The 25,589-nt window shown below is 46.7% G+C and overlaps 1 protein-coding gene across 3 annotated transcripts in view; it reads left to right on the top strand.

Annotated features, from left to right (window-relative positions):
- TRIM25 (tripartite motif containing 25) overlaps window positions 1-25,589 on the top strand; it is an 828,971-nt gene that overhangs the window by 443,625 nt on the left and 359,757 nt on the right. For all 3 annotated transcript variants that reach the window (XM_069654946.1, XM_069654947.1, XM_069654945.1), the window contains exon 6: window positions 1,963-2,025. In XM_069654946.1, coding sequence (XP_069511047.1) covers window positions 1,963-2,025 — 63 coding nt within the window. The remainder of the gene's footprint in view (window positions 1-1,962; window positions 2,026-25,589) is intronic.

The following is a 25,589-nucleotide window of genomic DNA, read 5'->3' as shown; positions in this document are numbered from 1 at the left end:
CACACTTTATAGCCTGACAGAGAAGAGGTAATTCCCGCAGCATTTACTCACTTATTTACACTCACCCAACCACCCATACACCAAATACTTGCATACTTATATAAATATATTCATACAATACAACATTTTCCACTTATTTCAGCCCTGCTCCTCTCAGGCTCCCTCACACAAGAACACAAGAACAGAAAACAAGAATCACAAGGAGCTTCCTTTACTTGTACATAGTAGCCGGACCACTGATGACACGGTGCCTCTGGCACCCTGTTCCATTTGTATGTGCGGGGAGGCTCAGGAGCGCTACCTTGCACATGCAATCGTGCAGTTCCCCAGCCTGTATCGCCAATGGGCTATGTAAGTCTTGGGAAGCAAAATGTCCCCACTCTTCGGTGGCTCATTGAGCAGGTGTGCTGGAGAACTAAACTGTCAAAGGGAACCCCCGTTTCCCTTTTACAGTTTAAGCCAGTCCGTACACCTGCAGCAAGCAGCTGTGGGAGCGCTCAGTGATTACACTGGGCTGGTGCCAATTGTCCATAATGGGTGATGGTTCAGGTGGGTCGATGCCCCCTTGCCCATTATGGACAAGCCACCCGATTTGAATAATGTATCAATTCTATTTTACAGTACTTTTTAATGTATCACCTTAATTGTTTTGTATTGATTTTTTATTGGGTCTATGATTTATGAATATGTGTTGCTGTTAATGGAGAAATCCAATACATTTATAAATCAACACCTGTGAAAGCCATAGATATTTAAAATGTCAGATTGTGATGAAAGGGAGTTTAGCATTTCCATTTCCATAAACAAAGATGCACTTCTAAATGAACAGTAACCTTGTGACCTTGTGTTGAAAAGAGAGGGTCCCAGATTATCCAGGGGGCTTGAGGGGTATAGTTGTGCTATCCGAAAGTCAGAATATTGGGTGGATACACAGAGCAGATAAATACATTTTCTGTGAGTTCTACCTTGTTAACATATCTCACTAGATCTAGTATTTCATATAAAAGCATCAGCTAGAAACACACCATATTGGGCATGGCAACACAGTGTTGGGTGGATATGTATATAGCCATTGCATTTTTCTGTGTCACGTTTCTCCAATCCCAACACTTGCTATTGGTAGTGGAGAAAATAAAATCATGTTTAAAATGTGTCAATCTTAAAAGAAATTCAGCTTTGACAATGTTAGTTATTTATGTGATGGCATCTTGTCCCTCATGTTTTTCAACATACTGCTTACCTTCTCTCCCTTCTTTGCATTTTCATTTAGTGCAAGGTTACAGAAAAACACAATTTCTAAAGAATGCTATTAAAATTGCTATTTGTATCAATGCATACATTTCACATTCACCCTTATTTTTCCAGAGGGTGCAAAAGTTGAAACCATTTTTCTGCAGGTGTTTCCATGCCTCGCCATTTTGGTTTAGATTGTATGCATGGCAGAAGACCCACTGTGGGAAATCTGCTTTGTGCGTTTTCCCACTGCTTTCAGGGAATCTTATTCAGTATCACACCATATTGGGATTCTCCTGCAGATGGAGAGGCAGGTATTCCTACATGCTGTGTCTGGTTTTTATCATGTCTTAAGAGCTGGAGGTGTGCTGCACATGCTATTTCCATGTTCTTTTATTCCAGCCGCCATAGCTGATCTCTGTCATTTGTGTATGTGTACACCATGGGTGTCATAAAAAATTATTCACTGTGTGATGTAGTGTTGGACACGGGAACCAGCAATATGCCAACATTTCCTTACAAAGCATCAGGAGAATCATTAGACTCCCTAAGAAGCAGTTCAGCGGATGGCCTTTTTCCTGATTTTGTTTTACTCATGTTTTATCTTCTGTTATGTAGTGCCTATTGGTTTGCAATTATACATTTAAACTAAATAATGTTAGGTTCAACCTTTTGCCTTGTGCATTCACTAGTACATTTTCATGGTTATCTTGCTTTTTTATTTTTCAGGAGGAGAGGTGCCAAAAAATGAACCAAAAAATGATTCTGATCAAAGCGACAAACCAGTGGAAGGTGAGTGCAAACATAATTTATTCTGGAATGTAATCAATATTGGTTTCATTGCTGGATATGCAAAAAAGAACTGACCCAAGTACCTTCTGCAGACAAGACTATTATTTGATTACCTTTTTGACATAATATGCGTCTATGTAGACTTGATTGTTGATGTTGACGCCTCAAAGTTGCACTACAACTAACCATTGCATTAAGCTGAAAGCAACATTTTGGAATTTAATCTTTTCCATGAATACAATTTGAATGCTTATGAGATACGTATTTTAAATCTCATACATTAAATATTCAAGCTGTACGTATGACTGATAACAAAATTACCTCTTTGTATGCAGGAACTGATAGATGTCATATGCTCTACCATGTTCAAATTGATTCCTTTTGTCATCATTAATGCAGTTATCTACTGAATGATGTATTAGAAAAAATGAAAGCTCAAACAACATTTTTGCAAATTTTGTTTTAAAAAAGAAAGACAAACCTTACTTCCAATCTATAAAATTCATCATCAGAGGAATCCCATATCAGTCCTTCCTATATCTCAAGTATTTTATTTAAAGGAAGCCTAATAGATAATGCCAGTTGTAGGTCAATTAGTAGGGTCTTAAAATCAATTTTGTATGATTTTATTTTGTTATGGTTTTAAAATGTAAACCGTCACAATCAAAATCAACAATACAACTTTAAAAATATGTTAAAACATTAATTCTTACAAAGCAACTGTCTTTAATCCTCCAAAGTGTTTCTACCTTATAACTTAACAGGTCATACTTCTCATACTCTTCAGCCTGATAAAGAGTCGAGTGCATCAATAGAACTTTTTTAAATGACTGCCAAGCTGGAAATTCAATTCACCTATTTACATATCATAAATCCAATATTAATACTATCCGCATATTAATACTATACGCCTTCCTTAGACGTCATATGACATGACTAATTCCCTTTTCTATACCTCCAAGCCCATCTCCACACTCAGGGACTCATTCCAAGTATGGCGGGGAAGAAATTGTCAGTAACGGAATTGCCGCCACTTTTCCCGCAACGCCATACTACGAGTAATTCTACTGGAGGTATTTCTGCCAAAAATGCCACATAGAGTCCAATAGACTAAAAAAAATAGGGATTAACTCTGTCACCACCACTTGTCACCTGGTGGTAATTCCTCTATACCAAGTGGCAGTAACAGTAATTCTACTGGGCAGTATCCTGGCGATTTTAACACCAAAATTTGCCCAACTCGTAATGAGGCTGTTAGAGATTTAAAAGTTTCTTTCAAAAAGGATACCAGTGTGAAAGTCATGGACTGTTGCCTCCTGCTCATCAATTTCATCCACAGTGCTTCTGATAATACACTAGAGCTTGAATTAATACATTTCCCAAGATGTTTCAGTCTATTTTCATTTAATACTGTACAGTATAGGATCAAATGCCACAAAGGCTCTTCTTGTGGTTTTGTGCATAGTCTACAAGTGTGAAGATCCAGAGGAATATTTTTGCGAGGGCCTAGCATTTGTGGCGAGGGCCACAAAGGTTCTTCTTGTGGTTTTGTGCATAGCCTACAAGTGTGAAGATCCAGAGGAATATTTTTGCGAGAGTGTGGGAGCACATTTACCATAATATTTATCGATGCTGTGCTAATATTTCCCAGTTTTCTATAATGTCTAACTCTTTTATCTTCTTTTTAACTAAATAAATATTTTTTTGTGCTATCCCTGATTCTGTATTATTTTGATTAAGGTACCCATCTGTTGGGAAGAGGGTGAACTCATCCCACCACCATAGGCAATTTAGGGTGAGGCGAGCCCCATTGGAAGAACTATAATAGACCAGGGGGAGGGGGCGTTCAGAAGGTCCCTACACAATTATAATATTGTACGCAATTTAGAAGTTTAGACACAGTGCGCATATATAAGCATATGCCATTTTTGCAGATATTAAAGTACATATAATTGAAGCCTAGTTTTTTGTGTTAGACACAGGCCGCAAGCCTGAAGGGGAAATCTGAATAGGCCCAAGCGCTGGCGAGAGAGGTCCACCCTGCTAACTTTCACAGAAACTCTACTTTGTTCTAAAATTGTTGCCAATATGTTTGTTCTAAGGAAGAATGTGCCCTGCAAGGCCACAAGACAGCATTGGGCGCCTCGATATACGGGTTATCACACACAAGCCACAAGCCATAGCAGGCCTTTGACCCCCACCCAGCCAGCAATGGGTTATAGCTCCTACAACTGCCTTAGTCCCAAGAGTCCTGAATTCCGAGACACCAGTTGACCCCAGACCACCGACCATAAACCAATCGACTGTAAAAGATCTAAGAGCATGGTCATCCCAGCATTATTTCATAATGACAAGATTTGTAATGCAAGGGGTAAATTATAGTTCAAAAGCGATGGTGGACCCCTTCAAAGCTGAGAGATGTTACTGGATGAGTGAAGGATGAGTGGTGTAGTGTGACCTTGAGGCTCCCCCTGTACCAGCCTTTGAGCATGCCAGGTGCACTGTATAATGATATAGTAGCACTGTTCATAAATGTAGCTAATTGCTTCTTTGGCCTTGGTTCCCTGGAGACGAAGAGCCCAGCAGACCCCACGTGATGGAAGACGGACGGACTGGGCTGGGACCAATCAAATGGCATCCCCTATGGAGTAGGCCGACCATGTATAGGGTCGTACCAACAAGCCATGTGGGTTTTCACTGTATACAAATGACGCTGTGTTCCCTTTTTGCTCAGAACGTTCTATGGCAGCAGAATTCTTTGCTGACACACATGAATGTAGAAATATAAACTTGTTATCCTTGCAAGAGTTTCTTGGGCCTTTTACCCTAGCAGGTTGTATTTTTCTGGTGTTTAGGGGCATGCCTTCAATTCACAAATATTGATCCCCCTAACAAGCAAACAATAAATGAATAAACTCCTGCAGAGGTGAGTCCCTTTCAAATAGGGCAGTCTTCCGCAATTCTCTCAAAAGATTATATCCCTTTAGTCTCTGGTAACTTGGAATACAAATTCAATGTGTTCCATTTTATCATAGAGGTCCAAGAAAGCAGACCCTGCTCAAATCTTACCACCGCTATTGGTAATGATGATGGAAGACCCAGTACAGATTGCCATATCTTGCCCTCTAAAATTGTTAACCATTTCCAGTAACTAATTTATATTCATTCTAAGCTATATGCTTGGGATTAGCTTTGTTTTTTAGAACTCTAATAGTGGAAGAAAAGAGTAACAACAGTATTTACCCTTTGCAATGTTAGTTTAACTTTAACCAAAGTAATACGTTTCCTGTTTGCAATTAGGTATCTTAGGTATGTGAGAAAATTCATTAGCTCAATTTTTGTGTCATTAATAAACCATTTAAAATGTGTGTACTTTTTCATTGTCTTAAACTTAATGAGCTTAGATTTTGTGGGCTTTACCTCCAGATTACATTCTTTAGCACATTTTGCAAAGTAGTCCAGACTTTGTGGTAATCCTATTGGTGTAGTATCCAAAAGGATTACATCGTCCACATAGGCTAGCCAGCCTATTAGCAGGGGCCCTATTTTCGCATGGAGTGGGTGAGTTTATTGCGTTTCCGCTGATTGGGCCTTCTTGATTGTAATTGTAATTGTTTATTTGTAGAGCGATTATACACAAGTCAAGTGCTTCACAGTGCTTCAAGGCGGGAAGGGAACAGGGAAATACAGTCATCATTCTTAGGCATTGAAGATTCCGAATGATCACACAATAACAATAAAAGGCATTTCTACTAGTGTAAGTGTGTGACAGAGAGTGCTGAGAGAAAGGGGGTGGAAGGGAGAGGGAAAAGGACATACAGAAAAATAAACTACCGTACTAGGCCTGGCGACATTTCAGATTGATTGGTGGTTGGTCATCTAATGTGCCTATGCATGAGTATTTCAGGCACAACCAAGCTGGGGAGGGCAGACAGAGGGCGGACAGGACAGAAAAACATGCTCGGCCTAGTACATTAAAGGTTGTGCAAGTGCGCAGACAGGAAGTGCGAGGGCGGGAGGGGGGACAAGTACGCCCAGTCCAGCAGTGACCTGGGTTAAGTTCAGAGTGGTTGCCCCTCTCCTTGAAGATATTCCGAGTGCAGTAGTGCGAAGCAGAGACCTGTAGGCAAGTGCAGGACTGGTGGGGGGAGCCTGGGACCTGTGAGGCTCTGGATGTGAACCAGGCAACCAGTCAGCGAACTGAGGAAGTTGGAGAGAGAGAAAGAAGGAGGGAAGCAGGAGAGAAGAGAAAGGAGGTTAGCAGGGGAGCGGGAGAGTGAAAGAGGAAGAGAAGTGGAAGGTCTTGAGGAGTTTTCAGGACTTAAGGAGGTCCGGCTCAAGACAAAGAGAGGCAGGGAGGCTGTTCCAGAGGGAGGCACCTGCAGAGGATAAGGATCTACCCCCAAATCTCTGTTTGGGAAAACAGCTCACCCGCAGAGAGTTTGAGGAGGCCGGCGGAGGGCTCTAGCAGGAGAGTATTTAAACACACATCATTGTAGGTAGTAAGGGCCCCAGCCCCAGGAAGCCTTGTGGACTATGCAGAGGGACTTGAGCTTGATCCTTGCAGCCACAGGGAGCCAGTGGAGGGATTTGAGCACCAGAGAGCTGCGGCCCCTGGGCTTGAGGCCAAGGATAAGTCTCGCTGTTCTGTTCTGGCTAAGTTGAAGAGGTCGGAGAGTAGAAGGAGGAAGATTGAGAAAGAGACTGTTGCAGTAGTCCAATCTGGAGAGAACCAGGGCTCTGGAGACAGTGACCCTCTGGGGGAAGGTGAGAAAGGGTGAATACCTCTGAGGAGGTGCAGCTGGTAGTGGGACTTTTTGGACATGTCCGAGATGTGAGAAGAGAAGGATAGAGTAGAGTCGAGGATGACCCCCAGATTTTTTGCCTCACTGATGGGTGAGGGCGCAGCACCAAGAGAGGCTGGCCAGAATGAAAGTAGGAAAGTGGGAGTAGGGGTTCCAATGAGGATGATCTCTGTCTTACTGGCATTAAGACAGAGATCATTAGCAGCACACCAGGACTGAATTGCGGACAGTCAGGAATGAGCGAGGAGAAGGAAGAGGCCAAGGATAGCCTGAAAGAGAACTGTGTGTCATCTGCATAACACTGAAAAGTGGAGGTGAAGACAGAGATCTTGTGGGCCAAAGGGGCCATGTAGACATTAAAAAAAAAACCAGGGGGAAAGATTAGACCCCTGGGGGACACCACAAGTAGAGAGAGTGATAGCAGAGAGAAAGGACCCAGGTTCCATCTGGAAAGGACGATCAGAGAGAAAGGACGCTAGCCACGCCAGGGCCTGATCTGTGATGTCCAGGGTATCACGGAGACAGGAGTTCAGGATGTTGTGGATTACTGTATCGAAAGCAGAGGAGACGTCAAGAATGAGGACAGAGGGAGAGTTACAGTCAAGGTTTAAGAGCAGTTGTTAGGGCACATTTTTATTTTAGTGCTTAATTCTTCCCTCCTTAGAGACTCCAAGCTCTTTTGCTGGACTTTGGGAGTTTTTACATTTAACCTTGGAAGGAGTGAGCCCTTTTTCTCCCTCACCCAGGTGTTTTGATCTGATTTGGATTCTGTATTCTCTTTGTTTTTGGAGTCTGACAAACTCCTTAGGCAGCACTTTTTGTATTGTGACACACAGGACCTTCAGTGCAGTCGCACAGAGAAGTCATTTGGATTTCTTAAAGGTTTAAATGCCTTCTCTTGGATAAACTACTGTTTCCCAGAGCAGTAAAGTTAAATTGACTTTACTTACATTTTGTAACTTTGTAGACCCAGCACACACTATATTACATAGAGAGAGTGCTGGAGGGGTTACTTAGTATCCCCTTTCTCTACTTTCTCATGTAACATTTTTATGTTACCCTTTCTACAATTAATGGCTGATGGCAGTGGTTTACTTTTTCCCCCATTGTGTGCTTTTAACGCAGACCGAATCCTCAGCTCCAGTAGTGCACCCATGGGTGCCCTTTTTGTCAAAATGGCCCAGTCTTTTTTTTCGCCATTTCTTGTTGTAAAGGCCATTCTTGAGATTTAATCTGCGTGCCAAACCATGTTTAGCCCCTTTGTTCATTTTGTCTTTGGCAGGGTTCACTGGTGAAGCCCACCTCTGGGTCCAGCATGTCTGGCAGGGCAGGAAGCGAGGGAGGTTCCCGAAACTCCCTGTGCTTAGTCTCCTTGGTTACAGGAATGCACCCAAAGGTGATTGGCCGGCTGGCTGACCTTGGAGGACAGCCAAACTGCTGTGTGAGTGACAGCTAGGCTGCGATGAATGGGAGAGACCTGCATGAAAGGCGAGGTCTTTTGCAAGGAAGGCAGAGTCGACCACTGCACGAAGGAATCCGAAGAAGAACTTGGAAGAGAAGCTTGCTGCAACTCCTGGACCGTTGGTTTGTCCGGTGAAGCCCTGCTAATGTGCTGAATCTCGGAATTTGCCTCTACTAGAGAAGCCCTGCAAAGGATGACTTCTGCCCTTGGGTTGGTGGGACCAATCGACCCCAAGACGAACTCAACTGGAAACCCTCTCTCTGCTGGCTGTACTTCCATTGCTGCTGCAGGAGCTGAGTTCCAGGGGACAGGAACACCAGAATTGAGTGCATCGTTTTTAAAATGGACCCGAGCTCCAGGAAGATCCTCTGGACTTCCTTCGAAGCAGGACTGACCAAGCCTGAGCCACCTCAAGAGAGTTCTGGAACCCAGAGTCAAGGAAAGGTGTGCAAGAATTGCAGTGATGCTATTTGCGAGTAGCTGCAACCGCAAAGTGCTGCTGATCTGAACTTTGCCCATTGCTGCTGCCGACCTTCGAATCGTAGTGCAGGAGTCCCCAGATGTCCTCCCTCTTGTCACCACGACTGAGGCCCAGGAACAACAGGGTCTGCAAACCTACACAGGAACAGAAACCAGCTGGAACCAATTTCTTCAAACCAAAGGTACTGATAACTAAGGGTTGCTTACCTCTTGTTGTGTAGCCTTGCTATCTCTCAGTTGAGACTTGTCTTGGTTGCTTTGCCCCTCACAAGCCTCCCAGCTTGTGGCCCTACATTGATTTCATTTTCTACAAAGACTTCTAACACATTGTGCAAGAGTTTTTAGTTACCTTCAAGAAATGCTTCAGCTCCCCTAGACTTTGCTCAATTGTCATTGGCAGTCCTAGCTCCCTGAAAGACCCTTCTATCCACTGTGCTTTAACTATCCCTCGCAAAAGTCACACATTCTTTACTAGTGTAGCTGGAAAATGGTTAATTTCTGATGTTTGTTAATCTGCTCAGAATCACATGCTGTGCATATAGTCCGACATCTAGTGGTTACCGCATAGTATTGCATTTTGTCTTTCGAGAATCGAAAGAGGACGTCGACATGGGCATGCCTGTAACACTATCCCTAAAGTGACGTGTAGTGTACCCAAAATCACTCACGCTTCGAGGTCCACCAGATATTTTTTTCCGCCCAGCTAGCTGGGTGCTTTATGCTGAGCTCTTACCTATTGCTTATTTATATTTATAAACAGTCATATTTATATTATCGTACCCTCTTCGATGATTGCTTCCTAACCACCGCCGAAAACGAAAGAACAGACTTTGACGGCTGGTGATCCAGTCGGCGCTGCTGACCGCGTGGTCGGGCCTTCTGGCTGGCCTATATAGTAGGGGAGTGGGGTCTGGCAGCTTTCTATTCTTTTCAAGAATGTCTTTCCTTCTCCCCTCTCTTTGTGCCTATGGTTTTATCATCGCTTTAATATCTTGAGCTATGGACAAGACACCATTTAAATTTTGGCCTTCCTGTAAGGCCTTCCTGTAAGGGAAAATTCCCATGGAAAGACAAGCACAGGCGGTGCAATAAGTGTCTTCCCCTCAATCACGATGAGGCGTCCTGTAAATACTGTAAGCTCCTGCGTCCTAAGACTATGAAGGAGCGTCGAATCAAACGGTGGGCAGCCTACGCTAAGTCACAGGCCAAGGGTAGCTCCACCGCCGCTGCAACCGCCAAGTGTGACGAGGATTTAAGCGATGACCAAGGCTCCAGTTCGGCATCATTGACCTTAAATTGGAGTGCTCACACTCTACGAAGTACGCTCCCGGCCCCGCTAGGCACGACGTAGGTCCTGCTATGGGGAATGTACATCCCGGTGACAGGGACACACCCACTACTCAGAGCACTGAGCACACAACCCCTGGTACCGCCTCGACAGTTCAGTCGAAGTCGACCAACGGGTACATCGGATTCCTCGACGGCACCCGCCGATTCGTGTGATCGCCAGCCCTCCCTGCAACCGCGGCAGCGGCATGCGTCCGGGCATTCTACAATTACAGGCGCCAGCACCAAAAGTTACAAGGCCATCGAGACGCCTCAGAAGAGCGTGCTGATGCCGCATAAAGCCCCGGTTGCGTCAAAATCCAAGGCACAACCGCATACACAGTCCAAACACCTCCCAGTAATGCCGGACATCAGCAAGAGTATCGCAAAGATTGTTTCGGTGGCTAAACAAAAAGCCAGGTCTAGAGACACGTCGAAAGACATGTCGAAATGCCCAGAAGGACGGAAAGATTACTCTGAGAGTCCCCAGTCTTTATCTAAGAATCTTACTGATAAATCACAATGCTCTAGGAAGAAGGATCCCCAGGAGGAGCCCTTTCCTCCTCTAGACCCCTCTGGTGCCTCATCATGGAGCAAGGAGAAGTGTGAGGGTTGCATGAATAGGCTGGAAAAGTTTGTGGACTTTTCTGAGAGGTTCACTCCTAAGAGGCGTCATGAGGAGGACCCTTATACCCCCATGGCAAAATTTCAAAGGACCTCTGAACCACTTCATGAAGATGTCTTTGACCTTACAGATCCAGAAGTAGTGCCTATTGATCCATATTTACAGGATGATGATCCCTCTGATCAGCCCCAGGAATGGGATGACAACCAGCTGGTAGATAACCCACCTTGGCTGTCCCCTACCCATACACCGGACCCTGACACCATATGTATGGATGCCTCCTCCTCCCCAACTTTGCGTCAGGCATCACCTGTTGATGACCAGATGGAACACTTTCAAATTGCCATGCAAGAGGCAATGCCAGATTCAGATTTTGTGCAGGACATGTTAAGGCTATTCCCTTACTTAATTCCATTAAGAGGCGAAATGCCCCTTCATTATTAACGCCTTCACAAACCAGGGCTGTTAACCCAAGGGTGGAAAACTTTTTCGCCCCTCCCCTACCGACCCCTTTTATATCATGGGGCATGTCATCCCGGATTCTCTGGTGGTCATGACAACAAGGAAGAGGGCAGGCGTCCCCTTGTCTACAGGCGAGGCACCGCCAGACAAAGAATGTAAAAAATGGTATGCTCTGGGAAAGAGAATCACTACTACGGCAGAAAATTCCACCCGCATAGCCAACAACACCACGCTGTTGGCCAGCTGTTCGGATGTCCAATGGAGCCTGCTGCAGGGGCGCCTACAGGAAGTCCCCAAACCGGTGCGTAATCCCCTGCTTACAATTATATCTGAGGGTAAGCAGGTGAACCATAACATTCTCAAGAATACTTTGGACTCTGCAGAACAGCGGGAAAATCTTTAGCGCAGGGTACCCGGTTAAAACATCATGCCTGGTTGAAAAACTCTGGGTTCAAACCAGAGACTCGGGCGTCATTAATCAACAAGCCGGTGGAAGACTACAAACTGTTCAGCAAGGCTGTTGATGAGGTGCTGGAAATGGCAAAGAAGGAACACAAGACTTTAAAGACTTTGAATCAAATCACTCAAAGACCCTTTCAACAGAGAAGTGGAAGTTCTCGCCGCTCCCTTTGTGGGCAGTCCTATTCTCACTCCCCTGACAAACAATATGGTTCTGAAACAATTGGTCCTCCGGAGAGGGGTCTGCCTCCTCTTACCTGTATCCGCCCAGAGGACAACGCCGTGGGAAAAGAAGGGTGAATTCCACCCCCAGATGCTCCCCAGTCTCCAGACAGAAATGACTCTCAGATCCGGGTCCCCTCCCATACCACCCCGGTCGGCGGATGTATAACATTCCTGCACGCATGGGAGGGGATCACAACAAACCAGTGGGTGCTCAAGACCGTCGCCCATGGTTACTGCATCAAGATCACCCGACCATCTCGATTCAGACCTCAGAGATCAAGATGCCTAACACCGGAACACCCGAGGATCCTGCTGCAAGAGGTTGAGATACTGCAGGAAAAGGGTGCTATCGAAGTTGTGCCTCTTCTACAGGTAAACAAGGGTATTTATTCAGTGTACTTCTTTCTACCCAAAAAGGGATCTCACCATGCACCCTGTGCTAGACTTGCGCCCACCGAACAAATTTGTCAAACCTCAAAAGGTTTGTATGGTAACGCTGCAAGAGGTAATTCCTCTACTGACGCAGGGGGATTACATGGCAACATTGGACATGAAAGATGCATAATTTCATATTTCTATGTTGCCAGCACACAGGAAATATCTAAGGTTCATGGTAGAGGACAAACATAACCAATTCAAGGTCCTTCCCTTCGAGCAGCACACCTGCGCAGGCAATCCATCCCAGTTTATCCTTACCTTGACGACTGGCTCATAACAGGGTATTCCTACGGAACATTCTTGTCGAACACTCAAAAGACGATAGACCTCTTATTCAGTCTAGGATTCTCCATAAACGAGAAGAAATCCAGCCTAGACAGTTTCTGGGGGCCCTAATTCGAACAAAAGACTGCCTTGTCTTTCCCTCCAACGAGAGGGTCCAAAACATGCTGTTTCAGATCCCTCAATATGTAGCCATTCCAGGGGTGACGGTACGCAAGCCCATGCGACTGTTAGGAATCATGGCATCCTGCATTTATTTTGTTTCTCACATATGTTTGCGCATGCGCCCCATGCAAGAGTGGCTCAACAGCAGTTGTGTCATGCCAGCGGACAATGGGATGATCTAGTGGTTGTCTCGGCAGCCCTCATTCTCTCTCTGCAGTAGTGGTTGAGGGAAAACCTCTTGAAGGGGAAAACCTTCACCACCCCTGCAGTAGAAGCCACTCACATGACGGACGCGTCTCTCTCACCTTCTTCAACAGACGGCGCACAGTGTTTGGTCCCCAACAGTAGCATCCAACCACATAAACCTGTTGGAGCGCTTAACGGTGTTCAAAGCAATGTAGGCCTGTCATACACAGTTGCAGGGAAAGACGGTGCTGATCCTCACGGACAGAACCGCAGCCATGTACTACCTGAACAAGCAAGGAGGCACGTACTCTCCAGGGCTATCCAAACTGTCAAAGAACATATGGAAACAGGGTCTCAAACACAAGATGTTCCTCCTGTCACAACACGTTCCTGGGGAACTCAATCTTCTGGCGGACATGCTGAGCAGAGACTTCCCTCTACTCGTAGAGTACGAGTGGCGATTGCACGAAGACATTGGGCCTCATTATGAGGCTGGCGCTCCGTAATGAAGGGTGCCGGTACGGGACTGGCACCCTTCATTACGGGAGCGTCTATTGGTCCGCTATTTGCGGGCCCGTTATTAGCTCCATCCCCATTCCCATTGAGCCCTATAGGGACTCAATGGGAATGGGGAAGGGTTTTTCCAATGAGGATTTACCGGGTCCTCCATGGTTGGAATAGCCCTGTAAATCCTCATTGGAGGAACCCGGTAATGGAGGCTGGTATGGAGACAGCCATGCCCTACCTTCATACTCGTAATGAGGCCCATTGTTCTCACCGTCTTCTCAGACCGGGGCTTCCCAGAGATTGGCTTGTTCGCAACACTGGAGAACGCACAATGTCCAGATTACGCCCCCAGGTACTGCATAACCGCTTCAAGGGGAACGGTCTCTGGATAACATGGTCAGGGACATTTGTTTACGCTTTTCCCCCCGACTCCCCTACTCAACAGGATAGTGCACAAAATGTGCCAGGAACCAGTCACGATGATTCTGGTGGCCCCGATGTGGGCCCGTCAACCCTGGTTCTCTCATCTGATGCCAATGTCAGTCGCACCTGCGACAAGGGGAAAACACTCCATCCAGGCCCGCAAACTCTCAATTTAGCAGCCTGGCTCCTGAGGTCATAGAGTTCGGACACCTCCAACTTCCTCAAAGATGCATGGATATACTTAGAGAAGCACTAAAGCCTAACACCAGACATTGCTACTCCAACAGACGAAAACGCTTCATCATCTGGTGTAATTTCAAGAGCATTAATCCCATTGACTGCTCACCAACACATATTGTCCTGTACCTGACTCACCTACTAGATTCAGGTCTGATTTTCATTTCCCTAAAGGTCCATTTAGCTGCACTTTCAGCTTACACCAGGTCCCAGAAAAAGCTTTTTTTGGTGGAAAATTCCAGTAATCAAGGCTTTTATGGAAGGGGTGAAAATACTTCATCCCCCTATTTCCAACCCAGTTCCCGGATGGGACCTGAATGTTGTACTGACTAGAAAAAATGGGTCCTCCCTATGAACCTATGCATAAGGCTAGCCTTAAAGCACTCACTTACAAGACGCCTTCCTGGTGGCAGTCACCTCAATAAGAAGAGAAAGTGAACTGCAGACCCTTTCAGTTCTAGACCCATTTGTCACGATTCACAGGATAAGGTGGTTCTTAGCATTCACCCACGTTTTTGCGCCTACATTTATTTCAAAGTTCCATGTGAACCAATCAATAGAACTACCCGCCTTTTTCCAGAATCCCACTAACGTGGCAGTAAGAAGCCTCCACACGCTTTATGTGAGGAGAGCGGTGATATATTATCTGGAAACGACCAAACCACTAAAAAAGACAAACCAGTTTTTTATTTCTGTGGCGGCCGGTAGAGAAGGGGACCCTGTCTCTAAATCAGCCATCTCAAAGTGGATCGTAAACTGCATCACACTGTGCTACACTCTTGCCAAGAGAGATCTGCCCTTCAAGTCTAGAGCACCATCTACTAGGGGCACTGAGGCCTCCATAGCATTCATTGCAAATGTTCCTCTTGAGTCCATTTGTAAAGCAGCAATCTGGAGTTCTGTACACACTTTTACACAACATTACGGCCTAGATACTCACTCTAGGTCTGACTCTCAGGTGGGACAGGCGGTGCTAAAACATCTCTTTTCTATTGTTCCTTCACACACCCCACGGCCATCTCTGGGTACTGCTCTCTAGTCTATGCACAACATGTGATTCTAAGCAGATTAACAAATATCAGAAGACATGCATTGCTTACCGTAGTAGCATTTCTGATGATTGTATGCATCCACTCTTCCTCCCCTCTTGGAGTAGAAGGAACCAAACACATGTTACACCTTTCTCTCTCTGTACTCACTCACTATAGTGACAAGGCTCCTTCACGGCAGAAAAACCACAATCAGAGAGATCTCAACGCGTGAGGGATTTTGGGTACACTACACTTCACGTTTGGGATAATGTTACAAGCACGCCCATGTCGACGTCCCCTTTCAATCCTCGAAAAAAAGATGCAATACTCTGCGATTACCACTAGATGTCAGACTATAAGCACAGCATGCAAATCTAAGCAGATACAATCATCAGAAATGCTATTACGGTAAGTAATGCATGTCATATAAATGCATTACTGTCCTTGTGAATGAAGTCGCCTCCAGGTGTACGAAGTGTGTAAAAAGCATATCTGAAGAGTATCCACTAAACTTGTGCTTATTTAAAAATTGATGTTAAATAAATAAATAACTATTTATATTAGAAATCTTGAGTATAAGTGTTACTTGGTTACTTGTAAATACCAATTTCATTGCTACAGCTCTACAGCTCACATTTACCCCCCTTGAGATAGGTCTGGCTACTCAGTCACACTACCAACATGTGTAGTACAGACCTATACCAAAAGGTGGGTTACCTAATACCAAGCAGATAGGGTTGTGTAGTGTGACTACTCCAATTCTTACCTAACAGTAAGTAGCAATCTTTATTGGAAAAAGGGTCAATCACGCGTTCGGCCTGGACAAACGTGTACGGGCAAACTCCCATACACATGAATCAGCACTCCAGCAACACAGGAGCAGCAATACAGCTCTATGTAAGTTCTACCAAGAGTCACACAGTACCTTAGCAGTGAAAAAGAGGTTGCAGCACGATGCCCCTACAATGCAGCAGCAGCAGACCCAGTCAGTGGATTCTTGATCAAGCAGACTAAAGAAGGGACACTAGAGTGGATCTCACAGCAGCGGTCAAGTGAAGAGGCTTCCAGCAAAGGATTCCTCAGGGTTCTGTAATTTTGGCATCTTTTGGGAAGCACCAGTGAAGAACGATTACCGCCCGGTGTATTTGTTTGCTTAATCGGTCCTGCACTGTGGTGAGGGGACTTCAAGGAGAGCAATTCTGCCTCTGGACGTCCGGAAGGAGTCCACCAACATTTTGGGAGTATTCAACCTTCAGAAGATGATGCACTGCACAGTGGTCCCCGGTCCCATGTATTGGTGGTTTGCAGCTCGTGAAGATCACAGCTTGTCAGCAGATGGCTCGAAATGCAGGTCGTCTAAAGACTGATTGGTCCCACCAGTCTAAACGGGAATGTCATCCTCTTTGGAGTTCTCCTGACGCTTGAAAGAAGGGCTCGAGCAGCTGCGATTACACAGACGGCATCTCTGGCCTTCCGGAAGTGGCTGCGGACATCTCTCCTCTACTTCCTCATCGATTCTTCAGTTCAAGGGGTCAGCTTTCCCCCCCAGTTGGAACTGGTTCCAGGCAGGCACACCAGAAGACAAAGAACAGCGCAGTTTTGAGTCCTCCCCTGTTTCCTGTCCTCACAGTCACACTGGAGCCTTGGCAGGCTTCACAAAGGATTCCCGCTGAATACAAAAGTCAAAGGTGGACCTCCTGCACCCAGCATGGCAGAAGAAGGACCAAGAAGGGACAAGCAAACAGGAACTGGCGAAAAAGGATACAGTCACAAGTTTGGTTCAATGGTGTGACCCTTCTATGCACTACTGTGGCTGTGTGGGGTGTGCTGATCTAACAATATACAAGTTAGGAAGGATACTAAATATCACCCTGCCCATGTGAACATTAGTTCTCACAAGGAAAAACAGAAAATTAAAAGGGAAGCCCATGGGACTCCCAGCCACATTGCACATAGAGTGCAGTATGAAGCAAAGGTCAATGACAGATAAAACCTGTAGAAAAGCATTTCTCCAAGAAGGAGGTATGAAAAGAAATACAAAGTATCCCAAAATAAAGGGTAAAAGAATGAGTGAGGGTCGAAAATGATTTCCCACTTGCTCAGGGAACAAACAAAAAATCCATAAGACCAGCAAAAAGTGCTGGGGGACTCACATGTAGAGGAGATTGTGCATAGAAATGAAAATCTTCCCTAACAGGACGGAGGAACACACCACTCATACACAAATGGATGAAGCTTAGCCAGTTTTATCCAGTTTTATGGATAGTAACACACAAATCAACCAAAACATCACATGCCTACTTAACACTGCTGTAGCAACAAAAGAATCCCAACCACAAGATATTATAGGCTGCAGAAAATGGTGGCTGAGAATTCTTTTTTTATTGTGATACAGCTTACAATAAACCTTACACAAATAATAAAAGGATCACTACAAAATACAACGACAAAAACTGAATCTAAGTAGGTAGAAATCAAATAGGAAAACATCACAATTAAAATACATAGAGAATTATTGTCCAGTAACAGTATCAATAAAATCTTGGCTTGTCAAAAACACCTAAATAAATATGACGGTAGCCAACACTAAAGAGACCTGCTCCCCTGATGCCAAACAATTCCAAAATCAATAGTGAACAAAGCAGCCTGGATAAAAGCAAACCTAACAAAAGGATTTCATCTTAAATCACGTAGGCTATTGAAATTTAATAATAGACGATCCAAAGTCTCAGGTACATCAAGTAGGAAACAAATTCAATTAAAATCTCATGAATTAAGTTCTCAATTGTGCGCACAAAACTTAATGAAGAAAGCTGGGACCAGACTTAACCTTTTTCACAATTGGCCAGTTCTTGATATATCCTTTATTCTGCAATTTGGTCTCCAGTGAGAAACAGTCATAATTACACTGAATGCTTTTATCCATGAATGGATGGTTACCCTAACAATCCCAGCATATTCTCACATTCACAAGTGAAGTCGGTAATCCTTCTTGCAGCATCTTTTCCGTGACATCCTGGAGACGGATGTAAAGTGAATTTCAAGACATATCCAGGAACGTATGATACATTTAAAAAAAAAATACCATTTTATAGAGGCTTGCAGTGAGAGGAGCCCTAATCTATTTTTGTGTTGAATGACTGCCGTATCCAAAGCTAGACTTTTTTTTTTTTTTACTTTTATTTTTGGTTTGCATATCACATCACAGCTGTTTCATACTTCAATTGGTTACAAGGCATACATTGTTTGAATGCACTACAGTCATACGTCCCATGTCTAAACATTGATCTGGTATAATTACACATTATCAGAGTTCTCTGCATCAGATAAAGATCCACGCAGGTATATTCTAAACCGAGACCAAATGTCCTTAGGCCTGCTTGTAGTAGGTGTCATCCCTACATAGTTTTCTTCACATTCACTAACGTATGTTAATTCTTTGAGGAAATGCTCTGTGCGTGGAGCATGAACACTTTTCCATGATTGAAGGATACATTTCTTTGCTACCATACATGCAACATTGAACAAGCTTCCACTCTTCCAGCTCCTTTTCATGTCGAGCATCTGTACATCTACTGCTGAATTGCTTAAATATTAGGCAAGGGCTGCCCTTAGAGCCTCTGCACCCAATATGCTGGCACAATCAGCGCCCAGTATAGCAGCAGGGCGGTCTCTATGTTCAAGGTGCTAATGATCCCTGCTAAATTCACGATACGGATGTGTTACATAGCGGGTCTGCACTGCGCAGCCGGATTGGGCGCTGACTAATATTTAAGCAATCCAGCAGTAGATGCACTGATGCTCAAAATGAAAAGTAGCATTTGCGGTCCTGAAGAAAGTGGCCACACTAACATTAGCCACTGAAACCGGTCGGCAAACACCATTGAGGGATTTCTCAGCAATAATGGGATACCCCATGTTAAAAAATATGTGTACTATTTTGGTCCACATTTTTATAAACAATTTGTGTTTTTAAACAGTTGTAGTTCAACAAAGCAGGAAAATTAAAGTAATTGAGGTTCCAGCTAGAACTTGGTACATGGACATATCGCAAAGTGTCTCATTGTTCCTTTTAAACATAGTTGAGAAATAGGGTCAGCCTCTTTCTGTCCCCTCACCCTAGATAGGTGGCACACCACTGGCACGTTGGGGCAGCAACCATCTTGAGGGATCAGGTAGTATGGTTGGAGGGCCATTTAGATTTTGTAAAAAAAAGATGATGAAAAACAATCCGAGCTGAAAGAAAAACATTTTAGACCTTAAATTAAAAAATACGGCATGGTTTTTCAATTTCTTGAGAAAAGGAAATCGCAAGTGCTTCGGGCGCTGAACTACCTCTAATGAGGAGCTGTCAGGAACAGCTCTTCCTTCTTTAAGAAGTTAAAACGTATTATTTTGAACTGTGTAGTGTTGATGACCAAATAATGCTCACTTATAAAGGACTGGAACTTGGGCCTCATTACGACTTGGGTGGTAAGGGATTACTGGTACCGGTAAGGGCACCGGTGCCAGTAATCCCTTACCACACTATTTCAAGGTCCCTTTGTGGGTCCACCCTTAACGGCTGGTAAAACCAGCAGTTAAGGATGGGACCCGCAAAGGGACTTTAGAGATAATAACGGTACCACAATTTGCGGTACCTTTATTACCGCCTTCCCCATTCCCATTGAGCCCATGGCAAAATCGGTAAGGTTTTGGAGGCAACCATGGCGCTAATAGCGCCATGGTTACCTCCAGGGTCGTAATGAGGCCGCTTCTCTCTAAATTGCTTCAGGCCAATCGGTGTAGGTTTGAAAAGTATTATATCGGGCCTCATTACGACCCAGGCGGTAAGTAATGGACATTACCGTCATGGCGCAACTAACTTGTCAGTGCTGGCCAGAAACCGTTAAAAGCGGTACATTACAACCTCTCGGGCACGAGAATTGCACCATGCCGGTAATGTAATCTGCGCCATGCCGGTAACGTCCCAAATACGGCACCTACCGGCATCGTATGCCGTGCAAGGTGCTCTACTGCCACCCTACCCACCGATATTAGCGATCACCGCAAATAGCGGTGACCGCTATTAGCGGTGACCGTAAAGAAGCGGATCCGGAAGTTGCGCCATCGCACCGGAACGGGAAAGAGCATGGCAGCCATCTTTAAAAACACAATCCGTTGCCATCCTCCACAACCAGTGCACATCTGACCCTGAGACCGGCCACAAACCTTCACCCACATCCACCCACCGTCAGAATGCCGAAAGTTACTAAAAAAAGTTGCGATCGGCTGCGGCAGGAGCGCTTCACTAGGGAAGAGCTCACCATGTTGGCGGAAACCATACAGGAAAACGCGGACGTTGTATTATCAACAGAAATGACCAGACCGGCAATAGCACGAAAGAAGGCCATATGGGACCTAGTCGCACAACGGGTCAGTGCAGTTGGAACAACACCCCGCACCACAAGACAGTGCCGGAAAAGGTGGGACGACCTCCGGCTCTGCATAAGGAGTATACTGTCTGCCAACAGAAACCTAGGCATGGCAACTGGTGGAGGAGCAGACTCACCGATAAAATTGCAACCGTGCGAGGAGATATGTGCCACAACCATTGGCATCGAGAGCGTCGAGGGGGTCGGAGAAATGGATAGAGGAGCCCCGACATCAGGTAGGTGCCTAAATCAAGCCATGCAAAACTCTCTGAAGTCCAGTTTCATGGGAAGCACAATGTTGCCTAATAGGGTTAACGCGACACATCAGCAGAAGACTGCCTACAGGCATTATTGACCTACACCCTGTACACATGCAGTATGCACACTCTCACTGTAGGCACCCACATTCCTGCATGCTTCGCCCACCCAAAAGGGAGACAACCTTTATGTCACTGCCTCCAATGTGCACCATCTAGTTATCAAAATGATAGCAGTCATCACAATGCCTGCTCAATGTCCGCAGACCCATCAATAACACTTTGCCTCCTTTGCTCCACCACAGGCTCCCATTCGGACCTTGGCGAGGAAGACACTGGCACCACACCTGCCAAGAAGGCCAGGCCCGAAGTGACACCACACCAACCCTCCACCTCTGCTGGACAAAACAAACCCCCACAGCAGCCAAAATCGACGGCCACAACACAGGCCAGGGCACCGATAAGCACCAAGGCAAGCAGCACGGTACCACCAGCAACAGACATCCAACAACTGGTGGCCACTGAAGGGACTGTGTCTGCAGGAAGCAGCACGATTGGGGAGACTGCTGCCATTGCAGCTTGCTCGGATAGTGATGTGGGGAATGATGATGATGTCGTAGAATGTCCCCCCACTGCCCACCCTCATTCCCCCTACCTGTCCCCATGTAGCCTGCATGATGATGGCACACAGGGGCAATCCCCTGATGACTCCTGGCCAGCCTCTCCATGCCCAGTGGAAGGTGTGGAGGAGGGGAGCAGCCCAATGACCACGCCACTGGCATTATCCAATGCCCAAAAAAACCAAGAGTCGCTGGACCAAATCTTAACACGCCAACACCAACTGTCCTCACGCCTGACTCAGCATGTGGCCGAATGTGGAGGTGCAAGTGCGGAAATGCTAAAATGTGCCAAGACTGTGAAGACAGCCATACAATCCTCCACCAAGGATATCTGTGCCGAACTTGTCGCGGTGCGGCATGTGCTCTCGGAGCTTGTACAGACAATGAGGGACATGCGTCCTAGTGAGCAGCCGAGTACCTCCTCCGCTGCCAGTTCTACCCCAAGCAGCCCCGTCCGCAGGTCGGCCAGGATACTTCGGAGTACAGGCAGGGGTGCCACTCGGGGGCCAGCAGAGGGGGCTGCCAATAGAGGCCACCCAGTGGAACAATCCCGCATTAGGCACTTCACCACAGGCATCCACGCACTTTTGCAGGGAGTTGAGGGGGGAGGGAGGAGTGGGTGTGTTGGGGAGTTGAGGGGGGAGGGGGGAGTGAGTGTGTTGGGGAGTTGAGGGGGGAGGGGGAGTGGGTGTGTTGGGGAGTTGAGGGAGAGGAGGGAGTGGGTGTGTTGGGGAGTTGAGGGGGGAGGGGGGAGTGGGTGTGTTAATTGAATTCACATTTACAATACAATTTTTGCTTGAGCACAAATCACATGTGTGGACATTGCTCATTGCGTATGTGTGCTTTATTGGTGAACAGTCCACAGTGTGCATATCCCAGACACACACAGTGCCCCAATTGCCATCTCCATGTGACACACCCCATCCGTGTGTGCTAGAAACATTGGTTGATCAGAGTCCGACGCATGTCACGTCCCTCCTGTGCATCGCTGCCTCCCTGAGGTGCTGCCCCATCCCCACCCTCCTCATCCTCATCGTCAGGTGGTTGCAGTTCAGCGTCAGAGGGCAGGGGCACATTCCGTCTGATGCACATATTGTGATCTTTGCCACCTTCTCATGGCGGTACAGGAGTGTCCCACCAGACCTGCTGAGGCAGTGAAACTGTGCCTTCAATAGGCCAAATGTCTGCTCAATCACCACACGGGTTCGTGTATGTGCACGATTGAAGTCCTCCTCATGCTGGTTCTGTGGGTTCCGGACTGGGGTAAGGAGCCACCTCTTCAGGGTATAGCCTGCATCGCCTGTATGTGGGCAACAATGTATGTGTCAGTCATGACATCAAATCTCAAATCATGACTTGCCACCATGGCATGCATTCATCTCTTACTTTGTACCACATTTACATGCACAAATGGAGTCACACTATGTGACCGGTATATGTGTATTCCTCTCATGGACTGTTTTGCATGCCATCAACCAGTGTATGCAGGGGGGTCCAGTGCCTTGTGAGTGCCCATCCACTGTGTTAGTCCATGGCGTTTGTTTTGTTGGCCTGGCAGGTGTCCAGTGATATCAATGCTCTCATCATGGCAATATTGCTGTCAGCCTCATGATGACCCCACTGAGCACTACTAATGTTGCTAGGCAATTTTTTTGGGCCTCGGTGTCTGTGTAGTGGTGTATTGATGTTTTTGTCCGTCATGTGCCTCCTTTGTGCGCAGTTATGAGGGACTGGCCTTTCAGTTGATGGTGTTTGGTGCAGTGTATTGGCTGAAGTCATTGCATGTAGGTGCATTTCGTTGAGGTCGATGTGGTCCGATTCGGTACAGTGCACTTTCAGATGGTTGTGTCATGGTTGGGACACACCTTCATTCACATGGTAGGGCTGCTTACATCGGGCATTATGTGTTCAGGTGTCAGTTGACGTTTGAGCTGCTTTAGGGTATGAGCTGGCTCCATTGCCTCTGGTACTCGCAGCCAGGTAAGGTGTGCATCACTCCCCCCCCTTTCAGCCAGGTAAAGTATGCATCTCCCCCCCTTTCAGCCAGGTAAAGTATGCATCTCTCCCCCTCCCCCTTTCAGCCAGGTAAAATATGCATTGATACGTCAATCACCTACCCACTTCACATTTCCATGGCCATGACATGAGACTCACCGAGTAGCCAGGATCTTGGCCCTGCATGTCGCTCCATGTAGCGTGGTATTGTGGAGTTACGCAGGACCATTGAATCATGGGTTGATCTGGGGAATCGGGCACAACAATGTGTGATGATCCTGTTGGAGTCACATACCATTTGCACGTTGATTGAGTGGAATAGTTCACGGTTGCGGTACGCTACCTCAATGTCATGTGGGACCACCAATTCCACATGGGTGCAATCGATGGCACCAATGCAACCAGGTATGCCGGCTAGTGCATGGAAACCCACTTTGGTGTTAGCAATCTCCTGGGCAGACCGTGGTAAGGGAATGTGGCCGTCAGTGTGCTTGAGGAGGGCATCGAGCACTTGGATCAGCGTATGTGAAAATAATGCTTGTGAAATGCCATGCAAGTGCCCCACTGTGTGCTGGTAGGTGCCTGTGGGCAGGAAGTGGAGCACGGACACTGACTTCAGTAGGGGGGGGGGATGGCGGTGGGTGTTTCTATCATGCTGACGATGTCGTTGTGTATCATGTCCACGATGGTGGTGATGGTGTCCTGGTCCAAACGGTACAGGGTGTGGATCTACTCAGCGGTGCGGTTGAATGGACTGGCTCGGATGCGTGGGATTGGGGGCTGCCTGCGTGGTGGCACTGGCTGTGCTGGTGGGGCTTGCTGGCCCTGCCTTGCCCTCCTTCTCCTCCTGCGCCTCCTCTGTGCTGCCTGTTGTTGTTGTTGTAGTTGTAGCACTTTCATTGCAATCAGGTCCTCCAGCCCCAACATTGCTAGTCGTATTGGAATCATTGTGGAGTGTGACTGGGTGTGGGAAGGGGTGGGGTGTGCTCTTTGTGTACTTGGTGAGTCTGTATTGCCTCCACCTGTGCTGATTGTGTGCACCTGTGGCAGCTGGGAACACTGCACATGGCCATTTACGGTTGGTTCGCGATGGCGGACATAGCACCATGGCGGTAAGGTACTTTCTCCAGCATGGGGTCTGGCATGGATTCACATGCTCATGAATATTCCCCGTCGTCAGGCTGGGAATCCTCGGTAAAGAAAAAACCAGTATCAGTTTCGTTTCTGATCTGTCTTTCGTAGTAATAACCAATCACTGGTCTCTGCGTCATACTGACCACAGCCAATGACTGCCCTCTACCTAAGCACCGCCTCTGGCAGCCATCTTCAGATTTTTACCGCACGTTCATGTGTTGGGATCCTCGTGCTATTGCTCTCAAGCGTTAGTGCTATTTTTCGCGCTTTTTCACAAAAAACTTCGATTCTTTCGGTCAAAAGAGCCTCAGGCTCCACCGATCCTACATCCGATCAACGGGGACCCGTGTCGGATTCATCTGTGCCCCTCAAGGGTGAAGATTTCGTCGAGCTACACTTCGGAGGACTCCAGAAGCTTCTCAGGCCCGGTCTCGGAGATGGCCCAGGAGAAGGGAAGCTCGACGCCCGGAAAGCTGTTCAGGGTCTGCCCTGGATGCCGGCTGCAGAACGTCTTCAAGGAGGACGAACACTCTTTCTGCCTTTACTGCCTTCATGAGGACAAGACGCACGTGGAGAAGGACTGTGCGTTTTGCGGCAACATGTCGGAACGGACCATGAAGGACCGCCATCAACGTCTCGCCAACTGGCTGGAGGGTAAGAGCCCGTCTGGCGAGAAGAAGAAGAAATCCGAGCGGTCTTCTAAGACCTTTGAGGGCGCCCCGGCGACGGGGGCCCAACATAAGGCCAAGCACAGCGAGTCCGCTGGCACCGGGAGCGCCGAACGGTCGGGCTCTACGGGCGCCAGGCAGGGCGCACCCTCCCCGGCACCATCAACCACGAGCCAACGCTCTGGGTCGGGTAAGAGGAAGGCCGAGCACCCGGCGAAGCTCCTGGAGAGGCCCCGGTCGAGCTCTAAGGCAGAGGAGGAGCGTGGCAGTGCCCCCTCCCTCAAGGATAAGGCGGTGAGCGCACCTAAGGTGGTGAAGGCCTTGATCCATCCGACCAAGCCCTCTATCGAAATGGTCGCGGCG

Source organism: Ambystoma mexicanum, chromosome 3q (assembly GCF_040938575.1).
Source record: "Ambystoma mexicanum isolate Mex_15411 chromosome 3q, UKY_AmexF1_1, whole genome shotgun sequence".
Lineage (NCBI taxonomy): Eukaryota > Metazoa > Chordata > Amphibia > Caudata > Ambystomatidae > Ambystoma > Ambystoma mexicanum.
This window is presented reverse-complemented; position numbering and strand designations above follow the sequence as displayed.